Source organism: Festucalex cinctus, chromosome 2 (genome assembly GCF_051991245.1).
Source record: "Festucalex cinctus isolate MCC-2025b chromosome 2, RoL_Fcin_1.0, whole genome shotgun sequence".
Lineage (NCBI taxonomy): Eukaryota > Metazoa > Chordata > Actinopteri > Syngnathiformes > Syngnathidae > Festucalex > Festucalex cinctus.
The window spans coordinates 37381672-37407326 of NC_135412.1; the positions used below are offsets into that span (position 1 = coordinate 37381672).

Consider the following 25655-nt stretch of genomic DNA (forward strand, 5'->3'; position numbering starts at 1 on the left):
AATCCCAAATCCTGTGAATAATTCATAGGTGAATATATCTATTTGTGGAGGAGTGCTGCATGCATAACAAACGTCGGCGCGGAAACAAGGAATATTGGTTCCGGGCATCGCAAATATGGTCTTATACTGTTTGATTTAATTGAAATGTCTTCTTTTGACTAACATTGCCTTTGGATGATGGATTGCAATTCCCTTGCGTTGTCAACTTGTCATTTCTTCGCAGTTTACTAGAAATACATTGAACATGTACTTTGTGTATTGCTGTTGAAAATAGCTGTATAAAATGGCAGTAATTAGAATATATTTCAGTTAGAAATGTGCATTTTGTTTGCACGTGGTGGCACTCGACAAGCCCTGCCTGTGGATGCTGCTGGAACCACAACTTTCCAGGGCTTCCCAATAGCGTAATTACTTTTTTACTTTCTTGAGAGGCATGCTGAGGACTAATTTCCAGCAATAAACAAAAATACTGACAGTATATGACAAAAAGAGCACATTGACGTGTGAGAGAAAGCACAACTGAGCGTCCTGCGTGGATGTTGTGATTGGTATAACAAAAAAATTGTTGTAAAACAAAACATTTTTGTTGGTGAACAGTAGAGGTGTGCAAAATTTCCGATTCTTAGATTATTCACGATTCGGCCGTGGGACAATCGAGAACGATTCACAAACGTCCAAATTCCGATTATATAAATATGCCAAGGGAAGCGAAACGAGCGAAAAGTACGCGGAACTGAAACGCAGTAGCGCGCGCGGTCTTCGGGACGCTTTTTGGGACGGACCGAGATTACACATCCACAACTCACGCCTCGAGATTCAAAACAACAACAAGCATGGCTGAGCTGACCAACCCACCTCTTCGTGGGATCAGACCTGCTCCGAAAGGCAAACAACTTGAGGCGGAAGTATCAGCTAGCTGGCTGCAGTGCGTCGGTTAGCGTTCTACAGGGCGCCGCGCAGTGATACGAACGAACGAACAAAAAAGTAGTGGCTGGCGGTAATGGCGTCTGACTTTATTCAGAAAAGAGTATTGTGGTGGAAATGTATCACGCTTTTGAAAACAAAAAGTTTTTAGAAGAAAAACGCTTTATTTCCGAGACCCCAGCCAGCTTGCTGGACTATTTTCTTTTTTTATTTTCTTCTCGTCCAACGTCGAACCAGAACTGGTGTCACCGAACGCTGTCAGAAAGAAGTCAGTGCTGATCGCACACACGGGAGGTGAGGATCAAATTGAGATTCATGTTAAAAAAGCCGAACGATCCCATTAATGTTTACACGTTCATGTTTACACAAGTTAAAAAGCAGAAAAGCACTTGAGGGTTTTTTTTTTTTGTACCTCTGAGAAACTTTAATGTTTACATGTTCATCTTTACACAACTTAAAAAGCAGGAAAGCACTTTTTTTTTTTTAGGCATTTGTATTGAAGTAGTAGTTCACATTGTCTTTCATTTATACCTAAATGCACTTTTGAGTGGATAAAAATAATATATTTTTGCTCAGTGCTATGTTTTATTCTGTTGAAGACTGAATATACTTAAAAGCTGTTGTTACAGAATGAGGACTTGAGTATTTTATTTACTGTTTTGAACTGTTAACTTGATACTGAAATAGTAGTTTATGTAGGCCTGAGAGGACTTTTGTACTATTTTTGTAACTAATGTACGAAACATTAAAAGCACAAAAATACATTGTTTTTTTTCTGCTGCCTGGGGGGGAAATCAATAATCGTTTTATAATCGAATCGTAGCCTCTGAATCGTAATCGCAATCGAATCGTGAGGTGCCCCAAGATTCCCACCTCTAGTGAACAGGGGTTCCACAACGAAAAATACCCCCATCTGCTGGACTTTACTGGACAATGCCCTCCTTGCAGTTAATGCAGATGCATCGCTCAGTGACGGTTAATTTATTACATTCTCATTTCATTCACTTGTTGGGGCTTGTCACATGTTGCACCGACAGTTGTCCTCGTTCTGGTCATGGGAGGGTTGCTTGCCTATCGGAGGCACCCTCTCGCCGAGCCCTGTTCATTCCTCTTCCGCCTCACTCCTCTCTCCCCTCCCTTCTCTTCCCCGGCTGCTCCACATGCTTGGTATTCCGTGCGGCGCTTCTGCAGCCTCGCAATTGCACCCGTGTTTATGATGGCGCATACATACGGGGGGGTGGGTCGTGGGTGGAGAGGGGCACCGATTTCCGTCTCGTGCGTGCGTGTGTCTGCGCCTCTGGTTGGCCGGCCGCCGCTGCGAGGTCGCGGCACATGCTCAGTGGCGTCCCCGTAAACAGCGAGGCGAGTTGGCGGCGCCGTGCGTGCGTGCGTGCGTACGCTGCTGAGGTCACGGCACAAACTCAGAGCGCGCCTCTCCATTTTGAGCACCCACGCACATATAGGTGCGAGCCGGGGAGGGAGCGTTGCACACACGCAGTGTCACCCGCCAAAGAGGGCTCCATGTCCGACATGGACGACTTGTTCAGCCCGCGGAGGTAGGTGCGCTCTTCTCGAGCTCTCAGCAGCCGGGCTAATGTCGACTCCTCTTTTATTTGTTGTCCGCTTGCTTCGCTGTCATTGTGCGTTCCAGCTCGCGCTCCTGTAGAATCACACCTGTAAAAACGTGCTTGCTCTGCCCGTATGCGTGCGTGCGTTTACGCGACGGTATAACATGCTACGGAAGCGAATAGGGCTCCATTTTGCAGCTCCTGTTTACAATCGGATGACATGGCGCCCAGGAGGCTGCACACAAAGCTTGACAGCCACGTCCACGCGTGGCGCCTGTCAAACGCATTTGAATACCGACGAATTGGCTCTTCTCTTGTTTTTACAGCGCTGCAATTATGTCAGTGTGCCACGCTCGCGCGCCGCTATTGGTTGAAATTGATAAAGGGGGCGGGGCTGCGGCTGATTGCGAGTACCCAGTTTGACTGTTATGTTTTTTGTTTATTCGCCTGTGATTAACAGCTGGGATTTTTGTGCTTACGTAATTTATTACTTAGAAGTGTCGCTTAATGTAGTATATTTTTACTTAGCTTATTATTACTTAGCTCATATGAATAATGGAAGCAGTTTGTGCATGACATGTTAACTGTACAGTTGTCAATTAAAAAAAAAAAAAAAAAAAAGCATAAATTAATGACCAAATTAAAGCATTTGCAGTTATACTCTATTAAGGGTTTAGAAACCAGTGCCAAATTAAAAACTGCCCAATTCCATGGTTTATAGATACTAGGGGAGGGAATCTCTGACATGAGGCCGATTCGATATGTATCTCGATACACAGGTTGCGATTCGATTGAAAAACGATTATCTTTCAGAACAGAACGGTTTGATACGGTTCGATTAAGTTTGGGAACGATACGATTTTCGATTCGATACGATTCATTTCAATATTCAAAACTTATAGTGACATTTGTTGCTTGTAAACATTAATCTTAAAACACCACAAATTTTTACAGTATCTACAAATGTGTTTAAAAAAAACAAAAAAACAAAAATGTCTTCTATATTTTTATATATTGAATCAATTATTTAAATGGACCGCAACAAAGGGCTGGGCGATATGACTGAATGTATCAGGTTAAATATTTATTAGTCGTTATTGAGAGTTATAATTGTTTTTTTATTTTTTATTTTATTCAAAATAAGGATCAGGGAAAAAAAAAAAGGCTGATAATTCAATTTGAAATATAAATATTTAACCTTTAAAAAGACACCAACACAATTAAACAGAATATGTGCACATTGTGAAGTATTTCAGAAACATAAATTTAAGACATGAAATAAACCTACCGTCCAGCCAAAAGAAATATGAAGCCACCTTATGGAACAATAAATCTATCAAACACATTTTAACCACTTAATATATCCAAAAATATTTCCAAAAGTACCCTTCCCTTTTTATCAACAATTTTTGTTTTTAACAATATTTGTTTTTCTTTTGCCATCATATTCATTTTTGGTTAATGTATGACATCTTTTTGTTTTTTTTTAATCTGAGACAAGATGATGACCACAGAATCACTACTGTTTATGTTTTGTTTTTTTGGGCTGTCGTTCATTTTGCGTTTGATGACGTAATCACGGGCACGTCTCAGTTCTCCTATCTGCTGCTCATGCTAGTTGTATACATTGACAGGGAGCCACAAACTGAGAAATGAGATACTTGCAGTGTGCTTTTAGCTTAGCTGGTGTGTTGGCTGTGGGACATACCTGTTTCGTTTGAATCCATGCATTGGATCGTCACGGGAGTTATTCTTTTTGGCTCGCGCGCAGTACCAACGCCGGCCCGGGACATACAAGTGCACCGAGAGGACTCGATAGCAATGGGTTAGCTTCTGCTAACTGTTGCATGTTGTCACTCGTTGTGCGCGCTCGCGCCGTGTCGTGAGCACGGCGTTGACGGTAGGCTCCTCCCCAAGGTGCGTCACGTCTTTGCATTATGTTTACAACATCCGGGGAATGAAGCGTCTCTGAGCGCTACTTTGCTAGCTCTCTGTAAACAGGGAAGTAGCTTGAATAGTGATGCTACTGAAATGTAAACAAAACAAGTAGAGCACGGCGCAGAACTCTTGCTATTGTTATGAAAACCATAAAGCCTCACTCGCAACCGATTCACAGCAACACGATATCCGGTCCACAGCTTTACAAGCAATGTATCTAAGGATTCCCGGCGGAGTTTGTATCGGTTAACAAGTCTGCTACCGATACGGTCGTTTAGCTCCCCTTGACGACCGATGGTTCGGTCGAATCGGTTTTTTGTCCCACCCCTAATAGATACTAGAGTGAACCCAAACCTATTTGCGGTTTACGACCTTCCCCCCCCCCCCCCCTGTAATACCAATCTTCAACGGTTTGCTGAAAAATTCACATATGCCCATTTATGTTTGTCCTTTTGCACGCTAAAATGCCACAGAATGTTGCCAAACCTGGCTAAATGAAAAGTCATAATTGGTGTATAAAGATACATCTCTGCTGAGAGACTATAATATTTACATCACGGGTAAGAGCTACAATAAGCCTAATGTTAGCGGAGGCTCTGGAGCGTGTATGTTGCTTGTGTATATTTTTGCGCTGTACATGCACACTTTATTTTTCAAAATAAAATAATTGGTATGGTAATCAGTTCAATTTTAAAGTAGGGATATAACGATTAGAGCAATATCGTGATATTGTGATATTACAACTGCCACAATATTGTCGTCATGTTCACAATATTTAAATGCAACACAGCTGTTAAAAAAAAGTTGGGTTGATTTCCATTTGTGCATTTCTAGCACCCTCTCGTGGCTAGTTTTTTTTTTTTTTTTTTTTTTTTTTTTTAAGTGCAATTTAACTTCATTAGGGATGTTTTGGCCCGTCTATGTTTCAACAACACTATCAACACTAATTGTCGGATCAAGGGGAATGTAATATGCCTGTGAAGCAAGTCACTATGTGGAGGAAATTCATGCGTGCATAATAATAACATAATAATAATAAAATATAATAATAACATAACATTGATGTTATGTACAAAATCACACCATATTGTGCTTTTTTTTATTTTTTTTAGTATGAGCTCTTCTTTTTTTTTTTTCAAATATCGCCAATCTCCCTACAATATCGTAATAATTAGAGTATCGTATCGTGAGGTTCATATCGTGATATTGTCGTATCGTGACTTTTGGATATCGTTACATCCCTAGTTTAAAGGCAAGGCAAGTTTATTTGTATAGCACATTTCATACACAAGGCAACTCAGTGTGCTTTACACAAGGAAAGGCAACACATCAACAAACACAGTAGTTAACATTCAGAGGAAGAAGAGAATAAAAGTAGGTTACAAAATTTACTTTAAAAAAAAACAATATTAAAAACATATTCAGCAAACTTTAAAAACATTTAGCGAAGTTTAAAATAATAAAAGTAGTAATTAGAAAGGAGAAAAAAAACACGATTAATTAAAGCTGTTTAAAAATCCATAATCGAAGGTATGAGGGAAAAAAAGCAAAGTTTTTAACCTCGATTTAAAAGCATTTACACTTGGGACTGACTTCACTTCTGTTGGTAGCCTATTCCATCTGTGTACAGCATAATAGCTAAATGAAGCTTCACCGTGTTTGCTTCGAACTCTGGGTTCCACTAGTTGGCCCAAGTCTGTCGATCTCAGAGCACTGCTGAGTTTGACCTCAATCAGCATTTCTTGGATATAGTCAGGACCCAAACCATTTAGTGATTTATAGACCAGTAGCAGAATTTTAAAGAGGAAGTCAACCTGAAACATTTCTTGACAATAATATGTTATGGGCCCTACTACTCTAAACATGACATTTTGATTAATTTTACTACATTTGTGGAATATGAGTTAAGCAGCAAAACCGCAGCCGTTTTTATTCATCTCAGGGAGCGGCCATTTTCCCACTTATTGTCAAGTGAAAATGACGACATAATTTGGTCATCACAGGTTTCAGGTAACAACCATTCACAGCTCAGCTTGGTGAGCTGTGATTGGTGTAACATGAGCCCTGAGCAACTGTGATGTTTAGTTGACAGCAAGTGGCAAAATGACCACCTCCTGATATAGATAAAAACTGCTGGATTTGACTGCTTAACTCATATTCCACTAACCTAATATTAATCAAAATGCCGTATTTAGGTTTGTGGGGCTGCATAAAATGTATTGTCAAAAAAATGTGGGGGTTGACTTCCTTTTTAAGGGTAATATGAGTTTAAAATAATAGAGAAATGGTTTGGACTTTTTTTTGTTTTTTTTTGTTTTTTTGTTCGGTCCCTGTTCACCGCACATAGCTGGGCTTTTCTTTCCACTTTCTGAATTAGATCTTGAAGATCTGTTGGTTTTCCAGCGGTTATGCTCGCACATGCAAGTAATACTTCAGCTCTGCGTTACTTCTGTATTCCAGCTCCTCTCTCAGAATTCTGTCTGGCCGTCTGCATTCAAAATCGGCTTCAATCAGGGCAGTCTTCATTTGTTGTCCTTACAGCTTCCTGCCGTGCATCATGGACCTTGGTGGATGCTCATTTTTTTTAATTGTACTTGTAGATGTTGACCACACTAGAAGGTTAACATAGTCAGAGGCTCACTTGTGGACTGGAGTATTTGTTAACACTGTTGAGTCATGTTGGTATGATAAAATTAAAAGTATGTTATACAGTAGTATTAGTAGTTTTAGTTTGAACCTAGTTGATTCGTTTCCCTAAAGTGTAATTTTATCCTTTAACTATAGAGATGTAATATATGGGATTGTGTGACTGATGAGAATAAGAGCGTGTGAGAGTATGATTTAAATGTGGACGCAAACTTTCCGTCCTGTGTGACATGCTGCTTGTAATCTCCATGATTTTTTTTTTTTTAAGCAATGGTCATTACCATAGATTACTGAAGGCTGTTGGTTATAAAATAGGATTTTGAAAATATTTAGACAATTCCGAATTTGCTGTTGAAGGAATTCAGTCCAGTATTTGTCCCGTGCTGCTGACAGCTACAGGTTGGATTCACTATGTCCTGTTTGTTCCTGAGGAACAGTAAGTATACCTGCTGATCAAATAAGAACCTGTCTGGTCGATCTGAAGGTTGCAGCAGTGTAAAGAAGCTAGCGGGGCCTCTCGTTTTTTTCAGCCAGGCCCCGATGATGGAGTGCGAGGTTCTCGGGGTGCAAATCACACTGACACATTCTGGGCTGCCCTGCGCACGGCTCTATGAAATTCAGCGCTGTTACCTAGGCAACCGAAGGGAAAGGCTTTTCAAAAGGAACAGCTTGTCATTTTCTTTAATCCACTGCAGCTGGAGATTCGGAACACTATTATTAAAGTGCAGTTGCTATGGCTACCGACATTTGTACCAGCAGCCGCTACAGAGGCCCTTGTAGAAGCCCCCCAACCCCTCCTTTTCTTTTAGAGGATTCCGTTTTATGGATGCATTCACAATATCAAGCCTACAAATGTGCTGTGGTCCTACTCATTGTGTTACGCATGTGATAGTTGTTTTGAGTTTCACAATAAAAAGCGATCCAATTCCACACACAATCTAATGAATTCATCAAGTAAAATGCATGCCGGTTTCTTTCTTTGTGGCTAACTTTGAAAGGCTTCCAAGTAGATGCTGTATGTTGTTTCAATCTGCTTTCTTTTGTCTCCTCAGGCGGCTAAACAGCACTCAGGGGGAAATCCGGGTGGGCCCCAGTCACCAAGTAAGTCATCGCATGCATCCAAAGTACTCAACATACCTTTTTCCTTTGGAAAATGGCTCAGTTCTTGAATGGTTTATTTTGCTTTGGGAACACTTGTTCTTTGTATTTTATATATATATATATATTTTTTTTTTTTTTTTAAATTTAACCAAACTGCTGCTGGTCAACATTAGATGAATGTTGTGAACGTCACATTACGTGTTTTGAACGTCATAGCTGCGTCATTACACATTAATTAGTCTCTACTTGTCAAACTTTTTACCACCATGAAAATATTTAGCTCTCCTAGTACCCCATCATGACCAATGTTCAAATAAACGCACTAGGGTCAAATATGTGGGCATACCATAGGATTGATTTGTACTGCTTCCGTTCATCATGTTTTGTAAAAAGTGCCAAGTGTTTGGTCATTTATATGGTGTTTGACATGTGATGGTTTAATACATCCATTTTTAAAAGGTTTGTCACCTTCCACACATTGTGGCCTTGGCAAGTCAGTCCTCTCTCCTGGTCCAAAATAAATTCTAATTAGATGTAGTTCGAATCATCTTCCCCCACAGCTTTATGTTATGTTGTACTGCTAGTAGGGGTTTCATTGCTTACAGTTGCCACTGTTAGCACTGTGCTCGGTTTGAGTTCTGCCCTCAATTATAAGGCTTAGCTCACTTTTTTTTTCTTTTTTTTTTTGGGGGGGGGGGGGGGGGGGGGTCTTTAAGACATTGTGTTAGGAAATCTTTTTTTTTTTTTTTTTATGTTTTCATTTATTACTTTGAACGGGATGTTCTTATCTTGAGAAGGGTGCAAAAACAATAGGGTCCTCAAAATTGTGGATGTGGATACATTTTAAAATGTTCATAACTATCTCTTCAAATCTTAGATTGTGTTTTGGGGCATGTTCTTGTTTCATTTCCAGCCCAAACATAACAAATCAAAATAAGTTTAACTCAACATGTGGCCAAGCTATGAATCGTTTTGAGCCTTTGGTCAATTTATCATTTAACGAAATCTGTAAACACGAATCATTGAGGGGTGGGGCCGGGAGGCTTATCAATATTGTCCTCTGCCCCACTGAGTATTTGTTGTGTGGCACACAGAAGCACACACTAAATAAGGTGCAGTTGTGTTTTGACGCATCTGTGCATCATTGCCGCCGTCACCACTCAGACACACCGAGTGAAATGTTGATGACAGGTTTGAAAGCTTATATTTTCCTCAAGCCTGCATGCTATTTGTAGTGTGACACCATCTGTCCTACTCCTTCTCCCCCGGACCTAATTAGGCCAAGCTTCCAGAGCTGCAGCCTTTCCCGTCCTCAGGTGGCCATGCCGTGACGGAGAATGAGGAGCTGGTCTGGATGCCGGGGGTCAATGACTGTGACCTTCTCATGTACCTCAGAGCCGCAAGGTGAGTCTGAGTCTCATTCATCAGTGTCACCCAAGTGTGTTGCTTCTATAATCAATGTAAACAAATCAAATTTTGTTTCACTTCTCCACAACATTTTTTAATGTTAATTGTGATTGGTTACATTTAGTTTTATGTAATATTTGTTTTCCAAAATAAAAACAACACATAAAATGTTTTTATACTTTGTGTTTTGGAATGAAAATGTCCTAACATAATTATGACCCAAATGATCACAGTTATCGGTATTATTACAATATTGCCATTGGCACATTACCAAAAATTGTCAGATGCATCCACTGAAAGCGTTGCAGCAAGTTATTTTTCAGTATAAAAATATAAAATCAGCAACTCGACGTTTTGCACATTAGAATATGTGAACAACTGCCACCAAAATATTTTTTATGAGTTTGTAATCAATATTATTTCGCCTTCGTGTTCAGTAAAAATTCCACGAGCTCTATCAATATGTCTCAATTAGTAATAGACCAATGTGTTTTTTTTGTTTTTGTTTTTCAGGGTCAATACATAATTGTTTGGTTGATTAGTACTCAAGAATGGTGATAGCCGATATTTGTTTGTGGCAATAAACAATAAACATTGGCAACAAAATTTTGAGTAATACACTCAATTTTCATATTTTCTACGTTGGCTTTTTTTTTTTTTTTTTTCCTCTCCAATCCTAGAAAATTGACATCTTTGTTTGAAAATTTAAACAAAAAGTGCAAGGAGCAGGCTAAGCAGCACATCTTTTGAAGTTAAATTAAAACATTAACAAATAAATAGGTTTGTAAACTTCTACAGTACAGTAAATGAAGTTTTACAAAAACTCAATGTACCGGTGGTAATTGAAATTGAAATTTTTCACTTACCACTCATTATTATCCTCAAGTACAAAAACAATCCGTCCTCAACACAGCTACTGGCCAGCAGGTCACCAATGTGAGGTGCCCGTAGAAAACTTAATTTCTCTAAATAACCCAGTTTTGATTTGATCATTTAATGGCCATTGGATTCTAAAAATAAATAAATAAAAGCCCATGCCAATATGCACCAAAATGCTGAATATCGGCCCGATAGTAGGCCCTGCTATAGTCAGTTTACTAGTCTTAATAAATCATGTCTTCTCTGATTGGTCACAAAAATGTAAACAGGAAGTAGGATTACTGTACAAACTAGTGAGTGATCAGTAAATAAAATGGCACAAATGCAAAATGGAAAAAAACTCTTGCAATTAAAATAGGAGGTGGCAGCAGCATCTTTTGTCAATAATGGTGCAGGGTAATGTTCTGTGAGGACACTAAAGATTAAGGCATGGCCATTGTGATTGTCTTTTTATTGGTTTCATCCATCCATCCATCCATCCATCCATCCATTTTCTTGACCGCTTATTCCTCACAAGGGTCGCGGGGGGTGCTGGCGCATATCTCAGTTGGCTCTGGGCAGTAGGACCCTGGACTGGTTGCCAGCCAATCGCAAGGCACACAGAGACGAACAACCATCCACACTCACAAGCACACCTAGGGACAATTCGGAGTGCCCAATTAACCTTCCATGCATGTCTTTGGAATGTGGGAGGAGACCGGAGTACCCGGAGAAGACCCACACGGGCACGGGGAGAACATGCAAACTCCACCCAGGAAGGCCGGAGCCTGGACTCGAACCCGAGTCCTCAGAACTGGGAGGCGGACGTGCTAACCACTAGATCACCGTGCCGCCATTATTGGTTTCAATTTGAGAAATAATTCATTTGGAATATCAAATTCTATGTTTGGTGTATATCCATAAACTTTCACGCTTCATGTTGTAGGTGTGCTCAGCAAAGAAAAGGTTAGGAACTGATGTTTTTGCTCGTAGGGCTTAGAGGCCAGAAGTTCATCATGTTGACTATGTGCTTGCATCCACAGGAGCATGGCCGCCTTTGCAGGGATGTGTGATGGAGGCTCCACAGAGGATGGATGTCTAGCAGCCTCTCGAGATGACACTACATTAAACGCACTCAACACTGTAAGTACAATCATTCTGAACAGGTAGTCAAAAACACCATCGTAATGTCACCGGGAGTCCACTCATTACTGCAACGCTTCACTGACGGGTAATGATACGGCCCCCCGAGCCAGTAGAGCAGCCTCCTGTAGTAAACTCTCCCTCGGGGGCTTCTTAATACATCAGATGTAATGGGAGATGTGTCTTGTCACTCTGAATTTGAATACAGAGATATAAAATCCTATGCAGGAGATGAGAGGGAGTCATAAACAGGGCATTTGTATTCCAACTCTATAAACCAGGACATTAACAGAGCTGGCTGGTCATTGTCTATCAACCTTCCTCTATGGATTTGCAATTCCAATGAGATGTACTTGTTTTTTTTCCTCAGAAGAATAGCCTCAGTAATGTCGACTTTTCAGCCAATTTAATGTGACACCAGCCTCAAAGCTGCATTGCGACTGCCTTTGTGTTGTTCGGCATCTCGGCATTTCCTTTCATTCTCAAGATGTGGTTTCTGGTGAATATCCCATCTTTGAAATATAGTTTGTAATCTGTATTAATGTATCGATTCAATAAAACACACACACAAAAACAGATGAGAGGAATGCCGCCACCGAGACTTCATTGCAAAAGACACAGGAAATACCATAAATAAAGAAAACAACTCAGGGTGGAAAGTACTCCCTGGAAACTTTTCTTTCATTTTTTTTTAAGATCAATAAAAAATAGGTGCTTAAAAATAATGATAGGATGCAATAAATCTGTGCTGAAGCAGGTTCGTCCACCTTGGTAGGGCTGAAAATATCACACTGTTGACAATAAAAGTGTGCTACATACTGTCGTCTTTTGATGCTGCACTTTGGATCATATGTGATCAGAAACATTTTTTAAGGTAAAAGCACAATTAAAGAAATGCATTTAAGTATAGATTTCAGTAAATATCTAGATAATGTGTTCGTCAACTGCCGGCCTTCGGGCCACACCTGGCCCAGCATGTAATTACAACCGGCCTGTGGACCCATCACAAGGTTGGAACTGTTTGATCAATTTATGGCAAATTTGCTGATCTCAGCCAAACCTACTCAACATTTTGACACAACACATGTAGTGAAAAAAGACCAGTGTCATTAATTGCAGTAACATTGCAAATTAGCAAGCCATTTCACTTACACCAAAAGTAGCATAACATTACACAACTAGAAATGAAATTAAAATTGAAAAGGCATAACAGTCAAATGTGATCATTGCAACTACCTCAAAGCATGCTAGGAAACATTACCTGTGATTCTCTGACATCGCATTTTTTATGTCACAAAGTAAAGCAGTAAAGACAAACTGCAAATTCCATAATACAGCACAACAGCTGCCTTATTGAACATTGTCATTCTGTTTCTCTGTGTGGCTTGAACGGCGTGTCTCTTTGGTAGTACCTATCTGTCTGAGATTTAGGCTTTTCTGTTGTGTTATTTTTTTTCCTCTACCTTTTTCCCACAGCTTCATGAGAGCAGCTATGATGCCGGAAAAGCTCTCCAGCGGCTGGTGAAGAAGCCGGTACCAAAGTTGATAGAGAAGTGCTGGTCCGAGGATGAAGTGGTAAGAGAAGCACAGTGTCCATTTGGAAACGCATCAGCATACAACACTTGCATGCTAAGCGTAAGGGGAATTATGTATGGGATGTAAGAGTGTTTGCCGAGTTCATGCTCAATTCTGCATGTTATTGCTGTATCGCAAGTTGCCTGTGGAGGGTGCTGTTGAGAGCAAGTTGAAGCAGTGCTCTAGGCTGGAGCCTGAAAAGACATCAGGGAAAAAAAAACACTTTCCAGCTCCTCCCACCCAGCAGCTGCATCCGGTTTATCACCCACAGAATAAATCTTTAGGGTAGAAGGCTGTAAAGGATATAGGCTGAGTGCTGGTAATCCTATCCTCCATTTTGAATGTAGATGTGGATTTTGACACAGTTGTTAAAGGAATGGAATCGGGAAAATGGCGGATAGGAGGGGAAATCGTCATAACAACTAGTCACACATTCTTTGTTTAAGTGAAGTTCATTCACCACATTCCTGTGAGCTCTTCTCCCTCCTCTTTTGTCTATTTTCCACATGATATTACTGGCAAAACTGAAACTTGCCCCCTTTTGTTCATTTTTGAGTTGTGTGATTCAGATGGGGTGCAATTGTACATGACTGAATAATTTTTAAGGACCCAACGCTGACAGAAGGTTATTAAGTCAGCCATCCTTTTGTTGGACCGGTTTGGAGTTCTTGTTCCTCTTTCATGCTTGCAGGCTTAACTGCTATGGAAAGGTGACATTACAAACATGTCGGAATGTTGACGATCCATAAGCTGATAATCACCTGCACTTGTTATGTGTGTTGCGTGGAGGCCATTTGCACGACACGTGCCCCAACGTGAGGGAGTTGGATATCCAGTAGGTCCCAGTGATCCTCACCACTTGTGCCTTTGCAGCCTCATCGCCTTGAGCGACGTGTGTCAATGTCGGGCCAGCACGCAGAAACGAGCTTGGCTTCTTTTCATTTATTTATCACCCGCTGTGCCTCCCGCTTGCATCTCTTCTCCTCCAGGTTGAGCTTCATTATCCCTGCCTGCCTCTTCCTCCCGACCCTGGCTGCACTTATGAGAGATGTGAATACTAGTGACAGCGGGTGCCGCTGGAATGATAGCAGTGGCCTGTCTCCAAGGTCACTTGTCAAGCTCCCCTCCTCCACTTTGACTTGCCTTGCCCTCACACATCTCTCAGGCGGCAGCTGTTGACACATAATCCTGGGCCTCCGATAAACTCTCCAGGATATGTACAGTATTTGTGACCATTGTTCCTGTACAGAATATCTGTCAGGACAGGTAGATTTCGATTGATGTTCTACTGGTATTTATCCCAACTGAAGGTACCTTGGATCAGGCACACCAGAAACTTTCTGGGCTCCCTCAAGCCATTTTCACACTGCATTCCCAGTAAATTCACACAAGAAGCGTAACAGCACGGCCAGGATTTCTTTATCTCTTGCAGACATAACTGGAAGCAATACATGTGCATATTCAAACAGATGTGTGGATAATTAGATCAATTTCATCATAAGGGCAACTGCTTTTAGCACAAACGTGCATTGGTAGAAGCCTGTGGTGCTAGTGTCACATCTGGTAGGCCTCAGATACTACTAACAGTGGCACGTGTTTGCAAAACAGTGCTAATCATTTGTTTGTTTCATTAACCATGGCTCAGTTTGTGAACGTCACACTGCCATCTTCCTGCTACGGCTGCCCAAAGGACAACTATGCGAACGTAGTTAGCACTGGTGTTACGATCTAGTGTCGGAGCCAATGGGCCGACCGTCGCTTACCTTCCACAGCTTGGGCCAGCAGGTGCCCATCGCTGAGTCCCGTGATTCGGACTTCCATCGCTTGTCACCTTCTGCTTTTCTCTCTCTAGCCTTTACTAGCTTCTCCTGCTAGCCTCTCTTGTTAGCCACTCCAGCCTATTGCTCCGACAAACTCCCACTAGCCGCTCTTGTTAGCTGCACCAGCTAAATCTGACTTGTTTGGTCTTTTGGCGTCGCCCGCCAGGCTTCACGGCTTCACGCCGGCTGCCAATACAATGAAATGCTTGTTTGATCATGCAAAATAAGATTTGGTGGTAGGCTTGCAAAGTGTGGTCTCTCTGAGCCACCGTAGTGTGCGTGATTCGAAATGCATGCGCTTTGGTTGCATTCTATGATATAACAACATCTCATGGTCACATATTACACACTGTACCTTTAAAAGAATAATAATAATAATAATAATAATAATAATAATAACAACAACAACAATGCCTTGGCTCCTTTACATCATCATACATGATGCACATGAAAGAAGACATCTGTACAGATTACCACAATTGTACAGGGGTCTTCCAGCACAAAAGTGCAATTAATTACTTTAAGAATGGCTGAAACACAACCTAATGTTTGGAAAAAATGCCAATAACAGGCGGTGGCATCTAAACAACAGCAGTCGCAGCGGTCCTGCAGTCTGTCGCTGTGTCAGAGATCTATGACTGCGGTGGGGCTGTAGGTCTATATTCCTCAGCCAGCTGCACTGTGCCACGGCTTATCTCCGCTTGTGTCTTCAGCTGATGGATGACCTGAGCTGGCTGCCAACATCACTGAGGTGGGAGGGAGACATAGGGGAGACCAATATAAGCTTACCTGCACAAGACTTAAGTTTATTTAAGCGTTAGATTAGGTGATTTATGCCTGTGGTCTACATAGGGAGCTGTATGTGCCAATATATAATGGTACACACTAGTGTTACAACAATTAACCAGTACCGTATTGTGAATTTTAGGGGACAAAAATAACACAATGCCATAATTTTCAAACACGGGTACAGGGGCGATTGCAAGCAAACGCTCCAACTCGGCATCCTGGGGCTGGCACGCAGCACATTAGCTGTCGCACAGAAGGCAAAAAGACCTGTTTGTCACTCACATCACGTTACACTTCCCGTCGTATAAGTACATTAGAGAAATCAAAAGAACATGAAGTTTTTTTGGTGTGAGCTATCTTTCCACTTTTTACTGAGGTTTTAAGTTTTTGCCATTGAGGTACTTTATGTAGGTATAGTATCCAAGTAAACACGCTGAGCCATACAAACGAGAAAAGTTATGTTAATTCTGAGAAGAAGAAAAAACAAAAAAACAATGGTTGGGTTTGCGGCCAGAGTGAGGTCCTAAGAAATTAATGGGACAATGAAGAACCAAAAAAAAAAAAATCACATTTAATCTAGCTTGTGGCAGGTAATTGTTGAGTACAGTTGCAATAACTAAAGCTTGACAAATAATAAACGGCATTTGCTCTTACCTGAATCAAGCTAACTGTAAAGTAAGAGATTTTTCTACACTGACTACACTACACTTCACTTTTATCATGTATGATTTATTGTTTAGCCATTATTTCAATTAAGGATTTTACAATGGATTTATTTATTTATTTTCCCCACATGCATGCACGCACATACAAACACACTATCTCAATTTTTCACCCCGCCCCACGCGCAGCCGCTCGGTGGTGGCATGGGTTCGAAGTTTGAACCCCAAGTGAGTGGACACTAGTGCGGGCACATTATCATTACAAACCCCCCTTTATTTTTTATTTGATTTTTTTTAAACTTCGAGCACCTGCCCTGCACACCCCTGATATTAGAGATAGCAGTGCTCCTTGGTTTTGGGTGGAAGTCCACCATCGCTCCCTGGCTCATTAGGTTTGTACGTGGCCAGCTATGTTAGTTTTTAACAAGTCAACTAAAATGGCTCCATATTGCATGAAAGCCGGGTTTCTTGAATTGCAGTCGTGTTCTCACAACAGTACTTTACTTTATTATATAGCAGGCACAGAGTGGCAATCCTGAAACATCTTAATGATGCTTATGTACACAAGATCAAAACCAGTTTTACAACTTCCAGCAATGAACTATTAAGCAGGAAGTGCGCACAGGCAACAAAGACCTATTGAGTTGTTGTTGTTTTTTTTTCTTCTTCTTCTTCTTCTTTCTATGTCCCCTCTCCACCTCACAATGGCGAGGGGAAACTTGGGGCGGGCTAAAAGCGTCAGCTCTCTGGAACACGCTCCCGACAGAGGAGCCTGTTTCTGCACAGCGGCTGGCCATTTGGTAGCGCTCCCAGCTTTAACACCCCCCCCCTTTCCTCTCCCTCCCTCTCCGACTCCTCCAAACCCCTCCTCTGGCGCTGTGTTGCCCAGCAACGGAGAGCTGGAGCAATAGGAGCAGGGGCAGAGTGATTCAGGGAGCAGATTGGTGGATGATTTATTAGCTGGGCTGGAGAGCAGTGAGCTGAAATGGAGTCTTAAACTGGAGCCGACATGTAGAGAGGGAGGGGGGAGCCAGCAATAGAAGGAAAACTGAAGTGAAGAGGAAGAGGGGGGAGCCCATGACAGACTGTGTAAATTATATAGTTGGGAACATAATTAAGGTGACATAATTAGGACAGACATAGAAACTGAGCTGAACCTCACGGCAACAGAAGTAAGCATTACACGAAAATACATCTTAAGCTCATCTTTGAGAGGATTCAAATGTTAATGAGTTCTTCTCCATTCCTGAGCCTATATTATTGTTTTAATCTGAGCTCTTTTTTTTTCTCTCATCACATTTAAAAGCATTGGAATTGTTTTGCAATTATTTGTAATATGCGGCTACTTTCTTGGTAACCTCAGCCCTCAGGTGTGGTTGGAGAAAGTAAAGGCTGGCTTGAGCTATCAGTTGGAGACGGCTCCATCTGCTGGTTAATCAGACGCTACACCTTCAGTCTGATAAGTGAAAATTAACCTCCACCTCAGTCCTGCAACATGCTTTTTTTTGTGTGTGGAAAAAAAAAAATGCTGTTTTGTCTTTTGATACGTTTTTCATTTCCTACTTCTTGCTTGTTTGCCTAACACTGAAATGAACACATTAAGGCGGTAATTACATCATTCTCTCTAAAAGAAAGTTGCTGGTAGCTGGTTTTGTGTCTTGCAAATATGGCTTTTGTTCCCCCACTCGATCTCGTAAACAGCATGTTGGTTACATAACATACAGTACGCTCCATGGAAAATGAACTCATAGTTGGGAAAGAATCTGTGTCTGGTTTTCCCCCTCGCTTGTCTCCTTCCATGTCCAGACCTCTCTCCACACATCACATATCAGCCAGCCCCGTCACTCTTGGGCTGCTCGGGATTTGTGCCTTCCTCTGCATGTTTCAACAACAAGTAAACTGACAGCAGATAATGGTATTTGTGTGCGATTTGCAAGACTGTCTGAAGTAGTGTTGGTCTAGTATGAACATGTTGGATTGAGGGCTTTCCCAAATACAAATGGGAAGTCCAAAGCTCCACTCCAGGTTTTCCCTCCCGCTGCAAACCAGAGGCTCTCTTGCAGAAAGATCACATGTAAAGCCTTCCCCTTTGTAGTGGAAGAGCGAGGGTGACAAGCTATTTCTTGCTTGTAAAAAAACAAGGGGGAAAAACAACGTTGTACCATCGGAGCCATTGTGGATTTACTTCTTGATTCTTTCTGTTTCCTCGGCTGGATGTAGAGGGTTGTGTTGATCCGCCAGGACTTTTGCCCTGCTTTTAGCTGGAGTTATTTGGTGGACACAGACCGGGGCTCGCCTCTGGAACAAGAAAGTAAATCTGGTGGTTGTCCGCTTCAGTGGTTATGAATGTTTTCAGTCTTTGCTTTTTATGGCTTGACGTCCGTGCCTCTTAAAGCTGAAGAGATGCATTTTGGTAGTTATGTTTTTAAAAAATTCTCTCTGAGCTGATGTTTGCTTTCCAGTCCTGATCAAACCAGATCATGTGTCAGTCTGTCATCTTTCAGCTGTCTTTCAATTTTGCCAAGGTCTCCATTTTTCAAACCATTTTTAGAAAAATCTAAAAACTGACCCTGTGTCAGGTTTATTTTGAGGAGGAAGTTTTGACATAGCCTTTGAACTTGACTTTTGTGATCAACATGTCCTCCCCATGTGTCCCTTGTTTTACATCTACCCCCCACCCAAAGTAATCTCAGTGTCTGTTTTGCCCTACTTGTCATTTCCTCTCTTTTACTCTGACACGGCTGTTTTCACCACACGTTAAGCTGCCTACGCAAACTTTAGATACGCATCAAAACTCTTCAACCACATTTGAGTGAAATGAAAACAATGCTTCTTGTAGTTTTGATGAATACAAATACTAACAGTTGTCTGTCTGTAAAATTTGCAGAAACGCTTCATTAAAGGGCTGAGACAGTTCGGCAAAAACTTCTTCAGGATCCGGAAGGAGCTCCTGCCTAACAAAGAAACGGTACAGTTACTTACTTTTCCTCTTGTTTTAAATATACCTTTTCATGTAACTATCAGGATGATTGAGCAAGTAAAATGTCAACAACAAAAATGCTTGGCAAAATAACTTATTGCCAGTATAATTGTTTCTTACGATGACATGATGGGAAATGTGATGCTTGATACAGCCCACCCCCCAAAAGAAAATGTAAAGCGAAATGAAATTAATCTGTAGAAGCATGTTGTGCAGCTGGTGTATTTGCCACTGCATTTATCACATTTGTCAGGGCTAAAGAGCAAATATGCAACAGCCGTAAGTACATGTAATACCAAAAAGCTTTCATAGGGTCAAATGGGAGTTTTCTCAGTGCAGTATTTGTGAAATATTTAGCTGACAATTTCAAAGCAGGTGAAAATGGATTGTACAGGCTGCACAAGAGAGTACTATTTTGTATTTGTATTTTGTACGTCATCTTAAAAGGATCAATCTATTTATAAATACTTTTTTTTTTTTTTTTTTTATAAAAATCTTAGTCATAAGTAATATTTATCATTTGTATTCATACATCTCAGGACTAATGACTTCGATTTAATTGTTTTATGCATTATGATAAAGCTAGTTGAAGACAAATTCCAAATTGTTTTGATACTGTACACTGGCAGGGGGTGGTCACAACTGTGTGCAGCACGCTACACACAGCATGTTAATCATCACCGGGTGACTGTGTGTGACCGGTGTTATCGTACAACTGGGTCAAATCCAGGCAGTGCAATGATTAACACTCGTATTAAGTATGACCAGGACAAAAGCAAAACATAGCCACAGACAGACATCATATATCAGCATATCCAAGATGGTCCAAACCAGGGGTGGCGAGATCCGGTCCTCGAGGGCCGCAGTCCTGCTGGTTTTGGATATTTCCCTTCTTCAACACAGCTGATTCATGATCAGCTCATCAGCAAGCTCTGCAGAAACCTGATAACGAGCCTGTTAATTGGAATCAGCTGTACTTCGAGTAGGAAAATCAGCAAAACCTGCAGGACACTGGCCCTCGAGGACCGCAGTTTGCCACCCCTGGTCCAAACCTTCCTCACTTTGGAGGGATGGGGGGTGATTTAGGGTTATTTTCATAATTTTGACCCCTAAAGTTATAATTAAACTTTGAAGTGGCTCTCTTGGTATAGAGAGTGGCAAACCTTTTTTGGAAAACTTTTTCTAGGGCCACATTTCATTCACAAATGAGGGTTTAAAAAAAAAAAAAAAAAAGAAAAGTAAACTATGTTAATAATTATTTGAAAATATATCATTTTTCTGCTATTTTTATTTTATTTAGAAGAAGCTTCCAATGTAAGGAGTCTAATCGCATGCAACAAATATCACAGGGTGCTTTAATAATGTCAATGCTCGGTTTGCCCACCCCTGCTCTAGCACCACATTTTTCATTCTCAATGCCTCAATTTGAATTTCCTGAATATAATGTATGAATACAGTTTCTCCCAAAGTCCCTGTTAAACTATTTCTAAAAATACATGCCTGGTCCAGTTGATTGTCTACGCAGAAGGTATTAGTGCAATTCAACCTGGAGGGGAGTCTTCTTGGCAGGAGAGGTAATAGACCTCCTCCAGGTTCGAGGCCTGCCTCCGCCACACGGCAGAGGAAGATTCATTTTCCCCCTGCAAATGGAAAATAAACTGCCCTTTAAATGTAAAAAAAAAAAAAAAACGAGAAAATGACAGAGCAGTGTAACAGCGAGAGGAGGAGAAAGTGAAGAAGGCTGGGCGTTAGCTCCCTGTTGACACTGAGCAGCCTGGCTTGTCGCACAGAGAGGAAAAGTTGCATTTGTGCTGATCGAAGCGAGGGCTAGTTAATACCCGTAGGGAAAGTCTTGTTTATGTCCTCCCGCCTCCTCAAATTCTACCTCGAGAACATGAGCACAAGAGTAATTCTGGATGTTGCAAACACACACTTCTGTTACTGAACATGCAAGACAAAAGAAGCTCAATGCTGTAAGTTTGCACCCTTGTCTCTCGTCAAGTCAGAATCACCGACTGAGCTGTATTGGAAAGCATAAAGGCCCTCGGGAGCTTTAGAGGTCCGGTACTCTGTCTGTTCGTACTGTTAGACCCTATTAGCCGAACCGGCGCTGAAGTTTGAGTGTGGCTCGAACAGGCTGAGCTGAGGCCAAAGCACCCAGCACTGTGTAAACACACCAGGCCTGAGTAACATTCAGGAATGCTTCATATAAAATCACCAAATGGCCCGGAGGGGGAAGTGGGTGTGTTGTCTGACTGGCCTTGCTGCCACCATTTTCTTCAGTCCGGTGTGGGTGTCATAGGGAACAAGCTGTCTGAATTCAGTGTTTAAAGAAGTATACATGCTGAAACAGCAGATCAAAAGAACTGTGTTGGCCTATTAGTGTCATTGGAGTTCATAAAAATGTGTTTTTTAGGGGGCATCAGCGATACCGATCAGCTTCAGCTCAGTTTGCTGTTCAGCTTAGTGGTCAAATTCAAATGCAAATGTTCAGATATAGGATCATCCTCACCCGAGGCAAAATATTAACTCTTTGACTGCCACACGTTATGAAAACAAACACAAAAAAAATTCACAGTGCCAGCCGTTTTTGAGCATTTTAACTCATCTTTCAAGGCAAAAAGAATATTGTTTGCCTTTACTACATATACAATGTGGCTACTAAATGAAAGATCGCATTCCATTCGAAGGAATTTTACTAATCATTATTAAATTCACTGCCTTTGACAAGTATACTTGTCAATTGTATTTTTTAGAGCGGTGCTAAATGGGGGCGAATCTGATTATGTTCCACTGTAAATATCAAACTTGGAAACAACTTTACTGATGCCTAACCACCGGTAGATGACATCATTGCCCCATTTTATACGAAATAAACAGTTTCAGAGTCCATGGGAGAAATGGCTGTATTTTGGCAAACCTACATTTTCTACTGTCAATTATAAAAGAACGGGACGGGGCAAAAAGTAGGGAGTCTATTCTGTCATTTGGTAGATTCGGTTTACATATAATTATTGAATGTAATATCACGTGAGTATTGAAAATTTAAACATTTTCTAAAATGGCTGGCAGTGAATGAGTTAAACGACTTTGGCAGTCAAAGAGTTAATATATAATATACATAGTGCGTCCAAATTTTTAGACCATGATAGAGTGGAACATATCTAAACTAAATTAAAAAAAAAACTTTATTTAATACCCTTAATGAGCTGATAAGCAAGTAAGTATGTGGAGAAGGCTGCCTTGAATCTGTTGGTTGACTGATCTATGGCAATCTTAGAGCACAGGTGACCCAAACAGTGAATCGTGTTTTGTTTTCCCCAATGTCACTATAATGGTGTTCCGATTTCTGTTTGCTCGAAGAAAAGCGTGCACTCTAGCCCTCCGGGTCGTGTCATTAACAAAATGTCCAACGGAAAAAAAAAACTGTTCTCAACCTCAAAGCAGATGTTTGCCCTCGTCCAATCTGTTCAAATGTCAAATGAAATTAATTGTCGAGTCCTTAGATCAGCGGCCAGAACCTTGGGCATGAGTTTGATTTAAAAATACTTTGTTTGAAACGCTAATTAATAAAGCAGCTACAAACGACAGACGCCTGGGCCAGTTAGCGGCAGCTGTCAGAAGTGCCACAGAAGCGCTTCCGTGTTGTGCAAATGATCTAAATCATCCGGGCAGCGGAATCGCTGTGGGCTGGTAGTGCAGCCCGTCCGTATTGATGTTCTATTAACTGACAAGAGGCAAGAGCAGAGGCAAAAGCCTTTTTTTTTTGTTCTGAAAGATGGAGCTGGGACAGCTATAGTTGTGTGTATAATTGAGCTCTTTGCTCGGCTTCATGTTGTGTTTTTTGGGAGCAGGCTTATCAGCACAACACGCAGGCTTGAGCCTCCAGCAAAAAAGGCTCTGTTGTCATCCAATCTGCTTTCATTGGGAAAAGCGCTTACAGCAGGAAAAACACGAGTGCTGATTCTTCAGCATGTGCATCCCTGACCTATGAAAGCAGAGCTTATTCAGTCATTCTCCCGCTGAAAGGCGCCGCACAGCAGGGAAGGGTTGTCTATTTAACCGCCTTTCACATGCACACTGCTCTGCCAACCAAGGTCTTTTTGCTATTCAGCTAATACTTTCTGCAGAGGGACGACATGTGGCATCACAGATATACATTTATATTTGTACTAGAGAGCAAAACGTGGCTGGAATATTTGAGCTAATAGGTAGGGTTATTATAGCTTAGGATTTTTTTATTTTTTTTTTATTTTTTTAAAGAGTTTTTTTTTATTTTATTTAGTTAGTTTTAATTAGTTTTTAGGATGGTTCTGTTAGTTTTAGTTTAATAAATGCTTAGTTTCAGTATTAGTTTTAGTTTTTTTATTGGTATTACTTGTGCGCAATATTTAAAAAAAAATAACATCATGGGAGCGACGTCATCTGAAGGTGCTTTTCTATTGGCTGTTGCTAGATGTCACTTCTGTCTGACACACTTTCAAACGTCCTTACTTACAATCACATTTAAAATCATCCCCAAAAGCTCATGCATAAAATTAATTACCAAAGACTAAAACGAAGGACATTTTTTATTTAATTATAGTTAGTTTTAGTTAGTTTTGTAAACATAAAATGTAGTTTTAGTTCATTTTCATTTTTCAAAAAGCATTTTTATTTTATTTCGTGAATGAAATTGGTTTTTGAATTTTAGTTTTTTTCGTTTGTTTTAGTAACCTAAAATAACCTTGCTCATATGTAAATTGGTTTTATTATTGTGATGCAAGCGCTATTGAATCATGACATCAACTATGGGGATTTGAGCTATAGCCAAACTATGGAAATTCCTCCTGGCAGCAATATGAAACTGGCATCAAAACAGGAATTGAGAATTTTCAGGTAGATTATGTCAACCCAAAAATATATTGATAAGAATAACTAATGATTCATTGTTTTCTTTCTTTTTCTTTTCTTTCTTTTTTAAAACTACTAATTAAACCTCCCAGAGCCGTAATTTTGACGGCTTGAGCTCTGGTAATGACATCATTGCTTAAAATGAGTATTACACAAAAATACAAGCTGTTTGAGTAGCTAGTAAAGCTATTTGGTTTCATGAATTATTTAGAGGTTTACAGAACGAGCAAAAACGTATGCAGTCCTGTGAATAGGTGAGTTTTTGAGGGTAGGTCCCACATAAAAAATAAATAAATAAATAAATAAAAAGTGAAAAGTATGCGGTGGTTCATTGACAGAAATGTAATTTCTGGGCCAACACCTTTTTTTTAACTTGTTGAATTTCAAGACACTGTTGCATTTATATGGCATCACATGATTTATCTATCTGGCACAAGTATTACTAATGGCATCCTGTCTACACATACCATGGTTCAAATACAAACCACATCCGGGAATATTGCTTTTCGACTCTCACCTTGGTGAAACCAAATGAAACTGTACCGCTTGGTGCAAGTCAGTGAGCAGGAAGAGTGCCAGTTCAGGCTGCACTAATGATGTTTACACAGCTTGCCATCAGTCACCATAACCCACAAATAGTTGGGAAAGCGTGTTGTCTGGCCTCTCAGCTCCCAACATGAATTGCAAAGATTTTTTTTCTTCTCCAAGAGCTGTTTTGTAAGGGCTTGTGGTCGGATTGTGCGCTTGATTGTCCATTGTTATCCACTGCTGGCTTTTGACTCCTCCTCCTCGGCTCTCCTCCACCCTCGGCCGTCCCCCCTCTTACTGCTCTCCTCTGTTCGCTCTTTCCTCCCGTGCTCCTGCCAGTAACGGCCTTAGCCGTTTGGCTTCCTGTCAAAGCAGGGGCCTTTTGTGGCTCTGTCACAAATCTGCCAGGAAAAACAGAAACCATCTGTTCAGGCCTTTGCCGGAGTGGGAATGAGGGTGTAAATGCACGAGTTTAGCCCTCGCCCTCAGTCGTGCCTGTGCGCTCGGGACCTCCGAGCCTTCCCACTTGGCCTTCCAACCAGCAATTAGCTTGTAGATGAATAGAACCTCATCAGGTCTGATCCTTCAAAACAGGAACATCATCAGTGTGATTTAACGCAGTGTGATTCACCGCTTGATGCAAATGCTTCATTTGATACTCTTTATGCGAGCCATTCCCATCACACAATTTTATTTGCAATCCTCTGTTTCTCAACCCTATCTTTATGGAGTGGAGACATTGGCATACTTGAATCCTGTACTCCATGAATATGTCACACATCTGTTTGTTTGTCGGCAACCATTTTAAGTGGCAATAAATGGA

General features: G+C 41.0%; 1 protein-coding gene across 8 annotated transcripts in view; it reads left to right on the forward strand.

The window, feature by feature from the left end:
• The window catches only part of rerea (arginine-glutamic acid dipeptide (RE) repeats a), a 193806-nt gene that overhangs the window by 153632 nt on the left and 14519 nt on the right, over positions 1-25655 (forward strand). For 6 of the 8 annotated variants that reach the window (XM_077514959.1, XM_077514961.1, XM_077514963.1 and 3 more), the window contains 5 exons: positions 8129-8177; positions 9457-9581; positions 11486-11585; positions 13062-13160; positions 19319-19399. In XM_077514959.1, coding sequence (XP_077371085.1) covers positions 8129-8177; positions 9457-9581; positions 11486-11585; positions 13062-13160; positions 19319-19399 — 454 coding nt within the window. Of the gene's footprint in view, positions 1-2212; positions 2481-8128; positions 8178-9456; positions 9582-11485; positions 11586-13061; positions 13161-19318; positions 19400-25655 lie in introns of those variants that run through there. The other 2 variants (XM_077514966.1, XM_077514965.1) reach the window with 2 other exon arrangements.